This window comes from Gekko japonicus, unplaced genomic scaffold, assembly GCF_001447785.1.
Source record: "Gekko japonicus isolate JY-2015 unplaced genomic scaffold, Gekko_japonicus_V1.1 scaffold42, whole genome shotgun sequence".
Taxonomy (NCBI): Eukaryota; Metazoa; Chordata; class Lepidosauria; order Squamata; family Gekkonidae; genus Gekko; species Gekko japonicus.
The window spans coordinates 1,514,135-1,532,230 of NW_015165831.1; the positions used below are offsets into that span (position 1 = coordinate 1,514,135).

At 48.3% G+C, this 18,096-nt stretch overlaps 1 protein-coding gene across 1 annotated transcript in view; it reads left to right on the forward strand.

Annotated features, from left to right (window-relative positions):
• Window positions 1-8,468: 8,468 nt before the first annotated feature.
• The window catches only part of NAALADL1 (N-acetylated alpha-linked acidic dipeptidase-like 1), a 52,728-nt gene continuing 43,100 nt past the window's right edge, over window positions 8,469-18,096 (forward strand). The window contains exons 1-3 of the mRNA XM_015410797.1: window positions 8,469-9,884; window positions 13,011-13,118; window positions 15,238-15,610. Of these exons, the coding sequence (XP_015266283.1) occupies window positions 8,469-9,884; window positions 13,011-13,118; window positions 15,238-15,610 (1,897 nt within the window). The remainder of the gene's footprint in view (window positions 9,885-13,010; window positions 13,119-15,237; window positions 15,611-18,096) is intronic.

Sequence of the window (18,096 nt, forward strand, 5' to 3'; positions counted from 1 at the left end):
TGGGTGGGAACATCCCCACAAACAAACACAATCATGCAAGTTAGCTTTTCCGTCTTTCTGATCACTGTTTGTTTCATGCGTAGGTTTTGGAGAGTTTGTTCCTCATTTATAAGAAGGGTTTTGGGGGTGGGTGGGGAGTGCTGCATAAGCTAGCAAAAGTCACAGAAGACTCAGAGCAAGGATGCAATTATGGCAAGTTGGCAAAAGTGTGTTTGACTTTCAAATCTTGTTACAGGAATAGTGTATTAAAAATCTTTGCAGCCTGTGCTGGTCTGAAGACCTTGGCCTTGTGCATAAGCCATGCTTTGTGTGCTTTTGAGCAAAGCGTCAGTAATAAAAAGGCTTTTAAATCATGTTACGTACTTGTCTGCCCTCTCCCTTGGTTAGGGTCCCTCATACCGCAAGCTGTGCCATATTCTACTGAGCCTATATTCCACTTGGTGCCTCTGCACAGATCTGGAGAACAGTTCAAATACTGCAGCCCTTGAAGAGAGCTGGGATGCACAAGAGAGCAAAGCTCTGTTCAGACGTCACAGCAAACCAAAGCTCAGAATACAAACATACATCAGGCAAACGGTGGTTTAGAGCATTTGAGCTGCTCTCGTGGGTTTGCTCAGCCCTCCTGTCCCCAGGTGCGGTGCCCTCCGGAGGGCAAAGCAAGATCAGTGAAGGTCCCCCAGTCAGGGCCGAGTCATTTGTCGATGAAAGCGTTTAGTTGGGGTACAGGGGGTGGGATAGGCAGCCTCCCCCTTGGGTGTCAGCTGATTATAGTGATTTCTCCTCTGATCTAATGTTTTACCCCCAAATTGATTTCCTGCCAATCACAGGGAAGCAGCCGCAGGGTGAGGCCAGGCGTGACCTTGAGGTCTCCTCGCTTGCGGTGAGAAGGGCCAGGCCATTGATCTCTGAGCTGGACACTCTGGACACTTTGATCTCTATCAGCCGGCTTGAGGGGGGGGGGAAGAGAGAGAGCTCCAGTTTGATCCAAAGGCTTCTGGGCCAGTCATCTGGTGGTTTGGCTGTTTTGCGGTGGGCCCTCGAAGAAGAATGGCGTTCCACTCTGCAGACTTCCACCTGCAAGGAGTATACAAAGTCTGGCTAAAAATACCACTCCTGCCAGTTAATTTATACAAGTGCATTGTAATTTGTTCACACGGCTATGATGGTTCAATATTTTTTCGTAGTCTCTTGTAACTGGAGGCCAGGAAAAGCGCTATCAGCCATATACCGATCCGGGGTGTGTGTGTGCGTGTATTTTTGCTAAGCTCTTCCAAATCTCTCTACCACAAAGTATAACGCTCTCTATTGACCAGTCTTCTCTCTTCGGGTTTCTGTCCTTGGGTAAATTATATAATGTCTTCCACCTCAAAGATGTTCTCATATCAAGAATCACGGCTTGAGCCTCACCTCCACTGCACATTGCTGAAGACTCTGTGGTGGTCTGTCCTCTGTTTTAAAAGCCAATGTGTTGGTCCTTCAGGTTATAGCAAAATGTAATTGCCTTACAATGTGTTATCAGCCACCAGCCTCACCAGCTTCAGGGTGTGAAAGGGGCAGACGGTGTAAATAGCAATGCCTTAGTATTTCTGGGTGTGGGCTGGATTCCATGAAGTGTAAGGAACTGGTGAAGGCAGATCTTTTCTCCCCCATCAGCCCCCTAAAATATCCCAGAAAGGCAGTGTTGTTGGGGTTTTTTTTTGGGGGGGGGACCATTTTTGTGTAGTGGTTAGGCTTGGGTCTTGGGGAACCAGCCAACACTCTGTGTCACACAGTGGCCAGAAATACCAGTGCCATCAGTGGGGCCAGGACATTAGAAGCCCTCCCACTGTTGACCCCCCCCTCAGCACCAAGAAGATAGAGCATCACTTGCCCCAGAGCCCCTATCTATACCTTGTGGCTATAGCTGTTCTCTCAGCTGTTCTCTCAAGAGAGTGAAGGGCAGGGTATAAATCCAATCTCTTCTTATGAACAAAGTGCGATGAGGCACAGTGGTCTGGGGAGAAGAAGACAACTAGGGTGAAATTTCTCCTTCCACTGATGAAACAAGCACGATGGAGGAAAATTTCCGTTGTTTTCCATTCCAGATTTGCTCTGTCCCCCCTCCTCATTGCAGAGGTGCAATTTTGTGCCACAAGACGCCGCAGGGGTGTAAACCGGGGGGGGGGAGTGGGGCTCAAGACCCCTCTGGCTGCTCAGGCTCTCAAGTTCAGTCAGTCCTGTTTGTCACTGTAGCAACTTAGCAAGTTCCTAGGAGGCCCAGGGCTGGCTTTGTTTGTTTTTGCAAAGGTAAGAGTCCTAGGAGGCCCAGGGCTGGCTTTGTTTTTGCAAAGGTAAGGGCAGGAGGGGACCTTCACTGGATAATGCTGTCTGAAGAGAGAGAGAGAGAGCATGAAAGGGGGAAAGGAAAGATGAATCCACCTAGCAATCAGGAGGGCCTCATTGGTTGGACTGAAGAATGCATTCCCTGTAGCCTGCAATGCAAACTCAGCTGGCTTGGAGTCATAAGAACATAAGAGACGCCAATGTTGGATCAGGCCAAAGGCCCATCCCGTCCAACACTCTGTGTCACACAGTGGCCAAAAATACCAGCTGCCATCAGGAGGTCCACCAGTGGGGCCAGGACATTAGAAGCCCTCCCACTGTTGACCCCCCCCCCCAAGCACCAAGATGACAGAGCATCACTTGCCCCGGAGGCCCTATCTATACCTTGTGGCTAATAGCCACCGATGGACCTCTGCTCCGTATGCTTATCTAATTCTCTTTTGAAGCCTTCCATGCTTGTATCCGCCACCACTTCCTGTGGCACCTAGAGTCCAGTGGCACCTAAAGACCAACAAGATTTCTGTGGGTATGAGCTTTCAAGAGTCAAAGCTCCCTTCATATCTGGCAAAGGGAGCTCTGGCTCTCAAAGCCCCATACCCCCAAAAATCTCGTTGCTCTCTAAGGTGCTCCTGGACTCAAATCTAGCTGTTCTACTGCAGGCCAACATGGCTTCCCTCTGAAAACTATCTGATGTAAGTATTGGATCAAGAGAATTAAGGTTTGGACTCACAGATGGACTACTAGTGCATTGTTATTGTGTCCCGGTGGTATTGCCTTAAAGAAATGGTCCCATCTCCGTTTTAACTTTAACTTTGGTTGTGGGGGAGTGTTACCCAGAACCCCCTTCCTGCCTAGATGGGTGCGGTCCTGTCCTGATCCTTGTGAAATGTGCCTTGGCAGCCATGTTAGGAGCGAACGTCTTTCTTTGGAGAAGGTGAGGTCAAGGCTGTCCTCTGGCTATGCTAATGAGTGGCCAGAACCTTGAGTGGGAGACTGATTCACTAATGGGACATCTGCATGCCTACCCATTGCACTACAAGAACAGGGACCAGAGTGAATGCAACATCAACAATGGAAAGTATTTATACAAAATACTGTAATCTTGTAATCATTCTTTACTCACATCAATACCCATGTAAAATCAAAAAGTCCAACTTGATTAAATCCAGTGTCCTCATAAATTCCACATAAATAATTCTTCAGTTGGAGAGGATGTTAGTATTAAATACCTCCACAATCCACTCGTCCACCATCTATGGAAGTCCTGGTAACATCTGTTTCGAAAAGATTATTTTTCAAGGTCTGATGGTCTTGATCTTCAAGTTGTCTGGCCCCACTGCTGGACCTCCTGATGGCACCTGGTATTTTTGGCCACTGTGTGACAGAGTGTTTAACTAGATGGGCCTTTGGTCTGATCCAACATTGGCTTCTCTTATGTTCTTATGGTCTTATGTCTCAGATTTCCTGTTACAAAAGAGTATTCAAATGGAACGCAGCAACCTCTCAATTCTTCATCACCAATTCATACGTAAATATTACAGTACTTTGCACAAATACTTTATTTAAACTTGTTTACCAAAAGCGTTATCACATTTGTATTGTTGGCACTTTATTCAAAAATAATACAGTATATATTTTGATTATTATTGTTATTTATTTCTTTGGCACAGTGTTGTTGTTTTATATTATTGCCTACCCATTGCCACAGGGGTTTACAAAGCCAGACACCCACCTTGGTCTACCATGCAATGCTCTCTCTAAGCTGTGGAGTCTTGAGAGCACAAATTCTACTTTGTGAGTTACTGGCATTGAGGTTGTGAGCAAGTGATTTGGCTACTGCATAAATTAGTTTGCTCCTGAGCAAAGACTAAAATGTGTGAGCTGGAGGCTAAAAAACTGTGAGCTAGCTCACACTAACTCAGCTTAGAGGGAAAATTGCTACCAAGGTAATTTCATCAGCAAATGTCCTCTTGCGTGCAAAATCTAGTTACTCTCAAGAAGCCAGGTGACCTGATTACCTTTTGCCGACCTTCCCTGAATGTCTCCTAGCCCACCAGCTTGCTCCAGGCAGGGAGGCAGCCTCCACCCTGCCTGGACGCAATCTGTTTTTGGCGCCTTCCTGGGAAGACACCCCCCCCCCCTTAACTCAGTCACAGCCAGGACATCCACAGCTTTTCATCCTGGACTCACCCTGACTTCCTGGACCTTATGTCTTTGAAATACTTTTGGGCTGGCTGCTATAACTATCGCTGCCCTGCCAGCCAAAACTGTGCCGTCTCATCCTCTCCACTCGCACAGAGGCTGCCAACTCCCCTTTTCTTTCTCTGTGACTCTGGGACATTTACTTGCCATACAGGAGCACCCATCCCCTGCCTTATCTTATTTTTCCTTGGGATCTTTGGAATTTCTGCCTAAAGCACTTACTCTTAACCTGTGAATCATCAAAAACAGACAATGTACTGGAAGTTAAGGAGATGTTAGTATTCTGGGACTTGCACCTTTAGTAAAAAAGAAATGGAAGAGACAGGAATATGTCTCTTTAGCTTTTTTTGGTCTCTGTGTTTGTACATGGGAGTGGGGAGATTGCACCTTTAGTAAAAAAGAAATGGAAGTGACAGGAATATTTCTCTTTAGCTTTTTTTGGTCTCTGCATTTGTACATGGGAGTGGGGAGATAAAGCTGGTCCCTCAAATATGAAGTGAAGAGATTGGATTTATACCCTGCTGTTCACTACCTGAAGGAGTCTCAGAGCAGCTTACAATCTCCTTTTTCTTCCTCTCTCCACAACAGACACCCTGTGAGGTAGGGTAAGGCTGAGAGAGCTCTCTTGAGAATAGCTCTGAAAGAGCTTCTGATTGACTCAAGGTCACACCGGCAGCTGCATGTGGAGGAGTGGGGAATCAAACCTGGTTCTCCCAGATTAGAGTCTGTGTTCCTAACCACTACATCAGACTGGCTCTCACATGGAAGATAAGGTCATTCTGCTGTACTAAACAGGTCTACTCAGGATCCTACTCTATCCTACCGAGCTTACTCACAGGAAATTGTTATTAGGATTGCACTGTATGTGACCATGAGCCAGTCACACACTTTGCCTAAATTATAAGGAAAAGAGAAAGGAAGAGGAAGTATTCCCTTTCGTTTGCAAATGAAATATTTACTCAAATTGTCTTAGTGAAGAAATTCACGACATCTTTCCTTTCCTCTTACAGAGTCCTCTTTTGTTGGCTGAGATTCAGATTATTACAAGTGGGGAAAATTATATATTTAAAACGACATGATTAATTGTTGGTGGCATATGGTTTTTGGAAATATAAATAATTCCATATTTAAATAACTGAAATAATTTAATATTGATTCTGAAGTATGGGCCTGGACCAGGTTCAGCCCCATCCCTCGTCCCCAGAAAATGAGAACTCTGTGCATCTAGCAATGGATGTTTTCTCTGGTGCTAGAGTCATCATGAACCCACTCCCCGTCCAGAGGCTTAGCTAATGGAGACCTGAAGGAAGGGCGACTTGCTAGCACCTCACTAATGGCAGTTTGCTAAGTGTGGTGTAGTAGGTTGCGTGTTTGACTAGGCCTGCGCAGATCCTGGTTAGGGGTGTGCAAAAAAAAAAATTAGTAAAATTCGGATTTGGCTTTATTGGACCCAAATGTTTTCGGGATTCCCGAAAAACCCTGAATATCTATACCGGTAAAGAATAGATATCCGAAAATTTTTGGGATTCCCGAAAAATTCGGGTCCATTATATCCAATGGGGCCATTGAAGTCAATGGCAAAAATCCTCTGGAAGGTTTGCAGGGGGCTGGGGGGGAGGGGGTTTGAGGTAGAGGCTCCAAATTTGGACCACGGCTGTTCCGGCCTCTCACCAAAAGACCCCCAAGGTTTTAAGAAGATTGGACCACGGGCTCCAATTCCAGGGGCATCCAAAGAGGGTGTCCCCAGTTCTCCATTGTTTCCTATGAGAAATTGGGGGTGGGGAAAAGGCAGGCAGATCTCCCTGTAAGAAACTAAGTGAGGTGTGTGGTGGTGTTTGCCAGGCCCAGCAGCAGAACCAGAGCAATCTGCCCCCCCTCACAACCTGTGCCAATGTGCCAGGCAGTGCCCAAAGCCCCAAAACCAACAGAACTTAGTTCAAACCAGAGAATCTCTCTCTCTGCAGCAGCAGCAGCAGCCTAGGGAGCATGTTTGCATTGCCAGCCATGCCCAGCAGCAGAAACAGAGCAATCTGCCCTCCCACAACCTGTGCCAATGTGCTAATGTGCCAGGCAGTGCCCAAAACCCCAAAACCAACAGAACTTAGTTCAAACCAAAGAATCTCTCTCTCTGCAACAGCAGCAGCCTAGGGAGCATGTTTGCATTGTCAGCCAGGCCCAGGATTCCTGGTTCAAATCTCTGCTTGCCCTGAGACTTTGGGCCATTCTCTTTCAGCCTCAATTACCTTCACAGGGAGAAATAAAAAAGTAATGGACATGGGAAGAAATAAGGATGGCAAATTTTCAGGGTGTTTTTGTTTTGCTTTTGGGGAACACTTTGTTAAAATGTTAACAGGGCAGATACACAGCTCAGTGCTAGAAGCATCTTTTTGGTGCACAGAAGATCCCAGAACCCAGGTTCAATTTGCAGCACCTCCAGTTCAAAGGATCAGGTAGTTGGTGATGTGAAAGACCCCATCCTGAGACCCTGGAGTTGCTGCCAGTCTGAAAAATGACCGTGAGAGAGCAATGATCTGACTCAGTATAAGGCAGCAACATGAGTGTGAGTTTCAAGCAGTGCCCTCCTTCAAGGTTCTTCTCCCTCCTCTGGATCTAGAAATCAAATCTCTGAGTGGGCAGGTGGATGCATCTTATCTCTAGCACACATGCGTACGCATGAACACTAAGGTGCCGTGCAGTGCATAGCTGCCCATTTCACATGCTGATGTATATTTTGAACAGTTGATAACCTGTTGTAGGACAATTATATGCAACACCACCACCATAGCTAACAGAAAATATCTACCTGTTGTAGGACAATTATATGCAACACTGCCATCATAGAAAACAGAAAATATCTCATCAGTGCCTTTAGAGGAGATGGCTGAGGCTTCGTAGAGTACATGGTCTGCTTGCAGAAGGTCTCAGGTTCAGCCCATGGCATCTCTAACTACAGGATCTCAGGTAGAAGATGCTAAGAAAGGCCTGTGTCTTAGATCTACAGCCAGCCAGCCAATAGCAAGGTGGGACACTGGTCTGACTTGGAATAAGGTGGGCTTTGAGTGTTTACTCTGCCACTGCTTGCTGGGTGAAAGGAAAGTCAACTGATGTAAGCTGCTGTCAAGTTGCAGCTGACTTACAGTGACCTTGAAGGGTTTTCGAGGCAAGAGATGAAAAGAGGTGGTTTACTGTTGCCTTCCTCTGCAAAGCAATCCCGGACTTCCTTGGTGATCTCCCATAACCAGGCCACACCCTGCTTAGCTTCTGAGTTCCAATGGGACTGGGCTAGCCTGGGCCATTCAGGTAAACTCCCAACCGATGTTCCCTCTAAGCTGTGGAGTCCTGTGAGCAAAAATTCTACTCTGTGAGCTCCTGGCATTAAAGTAGTGAGCGAGCGATTTGGCTGCTGCATCAGTTAGTTTGCTCTGGAGCCATCCTTCCTGAGCAAAGACAAAAATCTGTGAGCCGGAGGGTAAAAAACTGTGAGCTAGCTCACACTAACTCAGCTTAGAGGGAACACCTCCCAACAGATGTAGTATCCTGAAAACATTTCGTTTTCCTTGTCCAAATTCCAGAGAGTGGTCTGCAAGCACGCAGCAACCATGCTGAAGTCAAGCAGGTCTGGGTTTGTTCAGTGGGAGACTTCTTGAGAACCCGTCACGTCTGCTGCCTTCCAGGTTGGTAGGGACATCAATGCTTCATAGACATAGAATGCTTCCATTTGGCAATACTATTGCGTTCAAAATGTCACATTTTGAGGGGAGGCAGAACAAATGACGCAAACAACCCGGCCTACTTCTCTTTGCTCACTCTGATGCTCCAGCGCCCATTATATTGGCATTCTCATTTTCCGCTCTACTGAACCGGCCTGCACAGTTAAATAAGTGCGGAAGGTAGACGATGTTTAGCAACAGACGGATCTAGCCCAGGCATCCTAATGCTCCAGGATGAGTGCCTCAGCCATCCGCCGAAAGTCCTACAAGAAAGCCCAGGAAGAGGCTTTCACTCCAATCCGGTGGGAGGGAGATCATGGTGGAGTTGTGGAAGTGCCGGCTGGTAAACTACAAGTCATGGAGAAGTTCTTCACACCCGTCCAGTCGGGCAAAGAGGGGAAGGGGGGTCCCGATATGCAGGGGACGGACAGCCGCAGAGATCGCTTTTCCACCCTCTCGTGGTCTTCTTCGCCCACAGCCTCCACCTCCTCAACGTCCTGGTCTTCAGAAGCCAGTTTCAACAAGGAGGCCTTCTTGAAGACCAGTCCTCACTCTCAGCATTCTCAGTCCTGCATAGACATTTCAAGCAAAGCCAGCGCTTTCCACCACAGCCGGGATAGGGAAGCAGCCTACAAGGCAGAAGACCTGTCCAGCTCCTTGGCTCGTCTGAGGAAAGGCCAAAGCAAGAGTACTGACCGGCTGCCCCGTCGCCAGGGCCGTCAGGAAGCCCGGTCTCTACCAGGCCCAAATGACAGCCTTGACAGGCACCTTTACAAGGAACCCGGCCTGGAGCGCAGCAGCCCCCTGTCCAGTGAGCAAGCTGAAGTCCTTGCCCCTCGGCAGCCTCGCCAAACAGGGGGCCCCAGCAAAGGGATCTTGAAAAACAGGGCAATGGCCAGGGTTGACCGGCTGCGGAAGGCAAAGTCCATCGAGACCATCACTGTACGCTCGATGGAAAGAGAGCCTCAGGCTCCTCTGGGACCTGTCAGGCCTCTGCAGCGGGAGAAGCAGCCCCCCAGCAGCCTAGATTTGAGCGCCCCCAAGAAGTCACCCAACACGGGGCGGAGGAAGCGGGTGGAAGAGAAGCTGCGTTTTTCTCAGTTCCTCAACGAGATTACCCGGCAAGTGCTGAGCCCGTCCAGTCTCTGTTCTCTGGGCTGGAAGCCGCCGGAGGCTGCCTCGGCCAGCAAACCCCCCAGCTCCGACGGGTCCGATTCAAAAGGTTCCAGCAGCAAAGCCAGCTCGCCTGGGTCCTTTCTGGATGTGGCTGAGGGGAAGGAGGAGAAGGCTTCCCATGGCCGAAGGAGGCTGGTACGGCCCTTGGCCAAAGGGAACACTGCCCTCAGCCACCACACGAGACAACAGGACAATCCATCTCCTGCCAGGACCACTGATGAAGCCAGCACCAGTCCAGAATGGGGCCCTGCTGCTCCTCTGTCAGCCAGCTTGGGGAGTTTGCCAAAACAACTGGGAGAGGCAAGCGAGGGGCAGAACAAGCTGAAGGAAACCAAAGCAGGCCCCGGCAAAGACACTGACGCTCAAGCACTGCCCCTTAAGAAAGCCGAGGAGGATGCCACAGGAATTGCTGAGAAGCCAGGCACCAAGGAGCAGCAGGAGAACCTGGGAGGGAAGACCGGGACACTCGGCAAGGTATGAGTGCTCTCACCGAGGCCTTAGGTATGCGGAGAACGGTTTGGTGTAGTAGAGAGCCAGTCTGGTGTAGTGGTTAGGAGTGCGGACTCTAATCTAGGAGAACAGGGTTTGATACCCCACTCCTCCACATGCAGCTGCTGGTGTGACCTTGGGTCATTCATAAGTTCTTTCACAGCTGTTCTCTCAATGGCAGTTCTCAGAGAGGTCTCTCAGGCCGACCTACCTCACAGGGTGCCTGTTGTGGGGAAGGGAAGGGAAAGGGATTGTAACCTGGTCTGAGACTCCTTCAGGTGGTGAAGGGCAGGGTATAAATCCAATATCTTATCTTCTTCCTCTTGCTCTCTTGCTTCATGCTAGGGTTGCTGGAAATCTCCCGCTATTACAAGTGATCTCCAGGTGACAGATATCGGTTCACCTGGAGACAATGGCTGCTTTAGAAGGTGGATTCTGTGGCATTATACCCTGCCAAAGTCCCTCCCTTCTCCAAATCCCACCTGCCCCAGGCTCCGCCCTCAGAATCTCCACGTGGAGCTTGCAACCCTGCTCCAAATCCATCTCCACCATATGCGTGGGGAGAAGCGCCTGCTGTGATCACAGGGCCTTTTCTTGATTTTTAATGTTTGCACCTGTTTCAGAGTTTTGATGGAATGATGCATAGAGGTATTCTTTTTAAAAATATTACTCTCTCACATTTTACACATAAACACTAAGGTATCTTGCAATATACAGACAGCCATGTCACTCCCTTGAGTTGCTGAGATCTGTTTTTAAGCGTGATAGTATATTCATGACAACTATGTTTTAATGAGGGTTGCTCAGTCCCCCCCGGCCATCAGTGAAAGATGCGGGGGGTGGGGTTGCCAGATCCAGGTTGGGGAACTCCTGGAGATCTGGGGATGGAGCCTGGGGAGGACAGGGACCTCAGTGGGGTACAGGGCCATAGAGTCCACCCTCTCTGTTGTCTGGAGATGAACTGTAATTCTGGGAGATCCCCAGGTCCCACCTGGAGGCTGACATCCCTGTTTTTTTAAGCATATTTTCTAAATCAGTGAGGGACAGACTATGACAGTGTGTTCAGCTGTGGTTAATGGTGACCTTCGGCAGTGAACTTTAGTATGGGAAAGAGGTGGTACAAGTATGCCCCTGTTTTCATTGTTAAATGGTCATGGGCTGCACAAGGGATTTTGGGTTGTTTTGGTATGGAGCATGAGCCTCTTAGAGCACAACAGTCCAAGTACAGTGGATTCAATGACTTTTGCAGATTCTGGAGAGGTGGGGTATAAAAGCTCTAAAAATAAATAAATATACAGATCCCAATGTTATCTGGAGTTTGGATCGGAGATAGGTTTTTTCTTTCTCTCTTCAGGAATTTCTGGAAGAGGTGAACATGGAACAACCTATGTGAGTATCTCTATTTTAGTTTGCTTTGGGATAACAATTTCAGGCACTGGTTATAATTCTATGGTCTCCAACGTTCTGCATTTGCCAGGGTTAGTCCCTGCTAATGTCTACACATCTAGTTACTCTGAAAAGTACAGCTGTGGTGGCACTGGCAGTCCCTACTCTCACCTTCTCCCAGGTCCTATAATATCTGCCACTGCAAACTTGATACATAGAGGCCATGGGAGATGTCACGGGCTGGGGTGCCAGTCAAAGGGAGACCAGAACAAGCGAAGGTCAGGAGCCAAGAAGACATTGCAAAGTCCAAAAAGCCAAGCCGGGCTCAGGAGCCAGAAACACAGAACCAAGTCCAAATCACTAACGAGAAACGTAGTCCAAAGCCAAGCCGGGGTTAGGAGCCAGGAATACAGAGCCAAGTCCAAAGGTCTAGGTGCAAGAGCCAAGCCGGAGTGGATGCTAGCAGCACAAAGCTGACTTGTTTCTTCTATGAAGAGTAATGCCCAGAGTGCAGAGTTAAATGCTGCTACCAATTAGCCAGCTGCACGATCGGCCAGGCTTCTGTTAGAACTCTGGGCTGGCTGAGTGTCTCCCTTGTAGCCTGGCCTCTCTTCGCCTGCTTGCTGAGTTTTGATGCAGTCACTCCCTTAAACGAGTCACACGTCGGGGTGAGTCAGGAGGACTTTCAGCTTGCAGTTCTTCCTTCTTATCTGGGCCAGGTGTGAAGACTGCTGCTACAGACACTTGCCAGCTATTCTCCTCTGCTGCTTCAGAGGGGCCAGCTGTGGTTTCTGCAGGCTCTGTCAGCTCATCCTCATCCATGCCCATGACAGGAGACTTGAAAGTATGAAACAAACTTTGTTTAGTACTGTACACCAGTGATAAGGCCCTTGCCTGGTGAGTTTGTGCTTGACTGGTGATTCTCATCTTGGAAGCTTCAGAGGGGCCAGCTGTGGTTTCTGCAGGCTCTGTCAGCTCATCCTCATCCATGCCCATGACAGGAGACTTGAAAGTATGAAACAAACTTTGTTTAGTACTGTACACCAGTGATAAGGCCCTTGCCTGGTGAGTTTGTGCTTGACTGGTGATTCTTATCTTGAAACAGCCATTTCCAGAAGAACAGGTAAGCCATGAACCTCCCTGAAGTGTAGGTCTTATGCTGTACACCATCTAAAACAAATGAACTAAAAATGGCTGCCGCCTTTGGTTTCACTTTTCTGCTGCTTCTTCCAGGTACACACTCATGGACCACTTTGGTTCCTATTGTCGTCACAGGTCCCCCCCCAAGCAACAGCCAACATCCTTGGTCAAAAAGGACGAGGAACAGTCTGGATCAGGCCAGAGAGATCTACAGAAAACTTGGGAAGAACTGGAAATGTTAAAGGGAAAATTCGGCAAGTAAGTTGGCAATAGTGTGGCTGTTGGGCAGGGGGGACAGCCCTCTTATGGGAGGAGTTTAATCTGGAGCTAGAAATGTAAGTGCTTTGAACAATCCACTCCTACATCACGGATACCATTTCTGTATATGCTTCCTTCCAGGCTTCAGCAAGATTATTCAAACACACGACAGACCAACCAGCTGCTGGAAGAGAAACTACAGAATATTGTAAGGGAGACTTTGTTTTTTGGGGTGGGGGTGAAGAAACAGCTAATACATTTGTAGTGTAGCAATGCACTCTTATTCTTTAACCCACTTTGTCTGGCTCTGCCATTCCTCCCCTCCAGGCTCAGAGCATGGCTGAAGAGAGGGAAGCGTTGAACCAGAGGATTAATGAACTCCTGGAGAGACTTGCCATGGCCCAAAACACCATTGGCACCTTGGAGAAACTAAATGTGAGATTTGTAATCAAAGGGGGCAGTGGAAAGAGGTGTCTGTTGAAGGACAGTCTGTGTTCTGAGATGGAGTTTGTACTCCAAGGGGGGCAGGCCTAAGCCAATCTCCAGATAGCAAAAATTGGACAATGTCTGAAATCTTTGGCCTGCCACTCTTATCCTCACAAAAAACCTTATGGAGTAGGCAAGACCGAGAGATAAAAACTGGCCCAAGGATAATCCGGTAAACTTTATGACTGAGCAGGGATTTGAACCCAGATCTCAAAACCATTCTGACGCCAACACCAAATTGGTTCCTCTTAACAGTGTGTACAGTGTGACTATCTGCATTACAGCTTGTATTGGATTTATACCATTTCAACTGTTAGAATCATAGAATCATAGAGTTGGAAGGTACCTCCAGGGTCTGCTAGTCCAACCCCCAGCCCTGCACAATGCACAAAATTCACAATTATCTCCCACACACACACCCAGTGACCCCTGTTCCATGCCCAGAAGATGACAAAAAACCTCCAGGATCCTCAGTCAAACTGGCATTTCCCTGAGCGTGTAAAAAAGGGCCACAAGAACTAAGCACTGATGTAACCCTTCCTGCCCTCCCTTTCATGATCTGCCTAAATTCACAGAATCAGCATTGCTGACAGATGGCCATCTAGCCCCTGTTTAAAAACCTCCAAAGAAGGAGAGCCCATTACCTCCCAAGGAAGCCTGTTCCACTAAGGAACTGCTCTAACTGTTGGGAAGTTCTTCCTAATGTTTAGCCGAAAACTCTTCTGATTTAATTTCAACCCATTGGTTCTGGTCTGACCTTCTGGGGCAACAGAAAACAACTCAACACCATTATCTGTATGACAGTCCTTCAAGTATTTGAAGATGGTTATCATAAAAACTCTCAGTTGTCTCCTCTCCAGGCTAAACATACCCAGCTCCTTCAACCTTTCCTCACAGGACTTGGTCTCACAGACCCCTCGCCATCTTCGTTGCTGTCCGCTAGACACGTTCCAGCTTGTCTATATGCCCAAAACTCAACACAATACTCTAGGTGAGATCTCACCAGAGCAGAGTAAAGTGATACCATCACTTTGCGCAGGGATCATTTCGTAGAAAAAGAGCTGCAGGAGCTCATTAGCATATCTAATAGGCTATTAGCATAATAGCTCATTAGCATATGTCACACCCTCTGACACCAACAGAAGTGATGTCAGCAAAAAGGGGTGGGGGAAGGTATCTTCAAAAGCCAAGAGAGAAGGGGTTTAAAGACTGCTGCAGTGCGATCTTTCCATTATATTCTATGGGCCATAGAATATAATGGAAAGCGGCATGACTCCATAGAGAAGGAGCTTGGGGGCAGGCAGCTAGGGGCGGGGCTTGCTGCCACTGACATTTCTGCCCACTCCTGGGCTGCCGGAGCAGCACTCCAGTGCGCTCCGGACCTAACTGACCCCTGATTGCGTGATCTGGACACTATACTTCTGTTGATACAGCCCAAATTGCATTTGCCTTTTTAGCTACCACATCACACTGCTGACTCATGTTCACTGTATGGTCTAAGACCCCTAGATCCTCTTCGCACATACTACTGCCAAGACAAGTCTCCCCCATCCTATAATTGTGGCTTCCATGCATGGAATAAGTAGGGTAAAGATAATGTAGTCTATGAAAGTAGAGAAGTGATTTTTAAAAACAGAAAAGAAAAAGAACTGTGTATCTACACCACAGACATAAACAATATAATAGTCAGTTCTTCTTTCCAGGGTATCCTGGGAAACGTAAGGGCTAGGCAATGCTAAGAGAGAATTCTCAGTAACATCACCAAATTATAGTTCCCAAGATGACACCAAACTATAGTTACCTGTACCTCCGGTTTAAAAATCAACAAACTAGGATTTTAAACTGTGATTTTTATGGGTTTTATAATAGTTGTTTTATCATTGTTTTTATTGTTTTTTCAGGATACAAATCCAATAAATAAATAAATATTGTAAGCTACCTTGAGTTCCGCAAGGGAGAAAGGTGGCTCGTACGTATTTTAAATAAATAAAAGAATTGTGTGTTTGTCAGTGCATAAGTCATGTCTGACCGGCCTACGGTGTCTCTTCAACCCTTTGACCCTTTTCAGATCTCAGGGCTGCTGTCCAAATCCGACATGGAGCCCCAGCACAATGAGAAGTCAGAGTCCCCTGACAGTTTTTGTTCTCTGAGCATCTTGGATGTCGCACCCCCTCCTGCTTTCATGGATGGCGCCTCGGACACCCACCTCGCACTCAGCCACTCTGACTCGGCCACTGAAACCAGCAAGTTAGGTTGCAGCTCTGAGTCAGACTCCGCTGCCCCCAACGGAGAGGAGATCCCGCTGCTGGGCTACAAGGCCCTTACCCCACCGCCAGAAGTACCCAGCAGGCATTGCAGGAGCCACACCCAGGTGACCGCCTTTACTCCTTGGAAACAGGCATCCACCAAATTCTCCATCGAGCACGTCAACTCAACGGAGAGTGAGTGCAGTGGAGAGGAAACAACTCCGCTGTGCCCCCTGTCGACACCACACTTCTTGTACCTGAGGCAAGAGGCCCTGGTGGCTCCCTCAGGGCCTAGCAGTTTCCCTCCTTTGCCTGGCCCACAGTCTGTTGGCTTTGGACTGGTGCATCCTGCTACACCCTCTGGCATTCCACCAAGCGGAGCCCCCTGTCGACACCACACTTCTTGTACCTGAGGCAAGAGGCCCTGGTGGCTCCCTCAGGGCCTAGCAGTTTCCCTCCTTTGCCTGGCCCACAGTCTGTTGGCTTTGGACTGGTGCATCCTGCTACACCCTCTGGCATTCCACCAAGCGGGCAACTGGAACTGATGCAGGAGCTCAGCAGCTCTGAGAGTTCTGATGATGCTGAGGTCTCATGGTGTCCGGGCTTGGTGGAGAAGACGTCGGGATCCCACCTGGATTATCAGGCAGCCCAAAAGATGTTAGACAGTCTGCTCCAGAAGAACTCTGAGCCGGAGAAGAGCCAGGGGAAGGAACCGTTCAAGACTGGCAGACTGAGAAGCTTTAGCTCAGCCGGTTACCAAGAAGGGAGTGGGCCAGGCCGGATTCCAGGCCACCAACACAGAATCCGCTATTGTCAGGACTTCTCCAACCCTGTGGAGGAATTGCTGGAGAGGAAGAGCTACCCGTGCCCCCGGTATGCTGGAGGGTCACTCCCAAGAGGTTCCAAGGGGGAAGCAGTGGGGCTAAAGAGCATGGATGCTGCTCAAGACTCTACGTCACTCTGAAGTGGGAAGACCGCTACCGGTGTGGGGAGAAAGCACTCAGACTCTCCATGCTCCTGTTCCCTAATTCCAGAGTATGGGGGGGTGGAGAGAAAGCTGGTCACAGTTACTCAGTGCTGAGAAGCGTGTGGTTTACGGGAACTTTCCCCAAATACCTTCGTGGTGTTTGGACTGGAAAAAAGGGTCCTGGGGTTAAGTCCAGGTTCCAGTGAAGCCCCGTGAGACCCTTGCTTCTTCTTCCAGGACTGTCTTTGCTTTGTTTGTTTTTCCCTTTCATTAAAAAAAAAAAGTGAAGCTGAAGAATAAACCTTTCTGTCCTTGCTGTGGCGTGTCAGGTTTTGTTATGAGAGGGTAGATAGCTTGGATGCCTTTTTGCATTTGAAATTGTTTATTTATATCCCGCTTTCCTCCCCAGGTGGGACTCAAATGCAGCTTAGACCATCATCCTCCCCTCCTCCATTCTCTCACAACAAGAACACTGTGAGGTAGGCCAGGGTTAGAGTTTGTGATACGCCCAAGGTCACTCACCAAGCTTCTATGGCAGAAGTTATTTGAATCCAGGTCACCCAGGGTCCTAGTCCACCAGTCTATCCACTACACCACACTGGCTTGGGTGATAGTTGCAGCTTATGGGTTGGATCCCATGGTTGTGTTTCTCCTCCTGCCCCAGGAACATTCTCTTGGTTCTTTGGGACAGGTTCTTTGCCCTGGCAAAGGGTGCAATTAGTGGAACAGATCTTCAGGATACAGCCCTACCACTGTTGATAAGCTAACAATGTAAAACCCACGACTGTTCCAGCAGTCACTGTTAGGAGCTAGCTAGAGCCACACTAGTATTGCATTAGAACAGCACAAGGATCTTCACTGTGCGACTGAAGGTAAGCAGAGGCAGCCATTTTGTGGCTGGTTGCGCCTCCTGCGGCAGCCGTTTTGTGCCTGTGCCCACCACACTGTGTCACAATTCCAAAGGTGCCCACAGGCTCAAAAAGGCTGGGGACTCCCACCCTAGGTCCTAGCCTGACATTCTAAACACTACACCATTCCAACTATTGAACATGAAGAAGGGTCAGAGATCCTTGGGAACTTGACTCTAAAGTTTCTGCTACCTGTTAGAGAATCTCATTTAGAGATGGGATAGAAATTGGAAAACTTGACCTTGGCCGAGGTCACACACACTAAATAATCCACTTTCGATCCACTTTCAATGCACTTTTCAACTGGACTTTGCCAGTTCACACATTAAAAATCCAGTTGGAAAGTGCACTGAAAATGGAAAGTGGATTATTTAGAACATAAGAACGCCAATGTTGGATCTGGCCAAAGGCCCATCCAGTCCAACACTCTGTGTCACACAGTGGCCAGAAATACCAGGTGCCATCAGGAGGTCCACCAGTGGGGCCAGGACATTAGAAGCCCTCCCACTGTTGACCCCCCAAAGCACCAAGAAGACAGAGCATCACTTGCCCCAGAGCCCCTATCTATAACTTGATGGATCTCTGCTCCATATGCTTATATAATTCCCTTTTGAAGCTGTCCATGCTTGTAGCCGCCACCACTTCCTGTGGCAGTGAATTCCATGTGTTAATCACTCTTTGGGTGAAGAAGTACTTCCTTTTATCCGTTCTAACCCGACCGCTCAGCAATTTCACGGAGTGCCCACGAGTTCTTGTATTGTGAGAGAGAAAAGTACCTCTTTCTCTACTGCTCTTTCCCATGCATA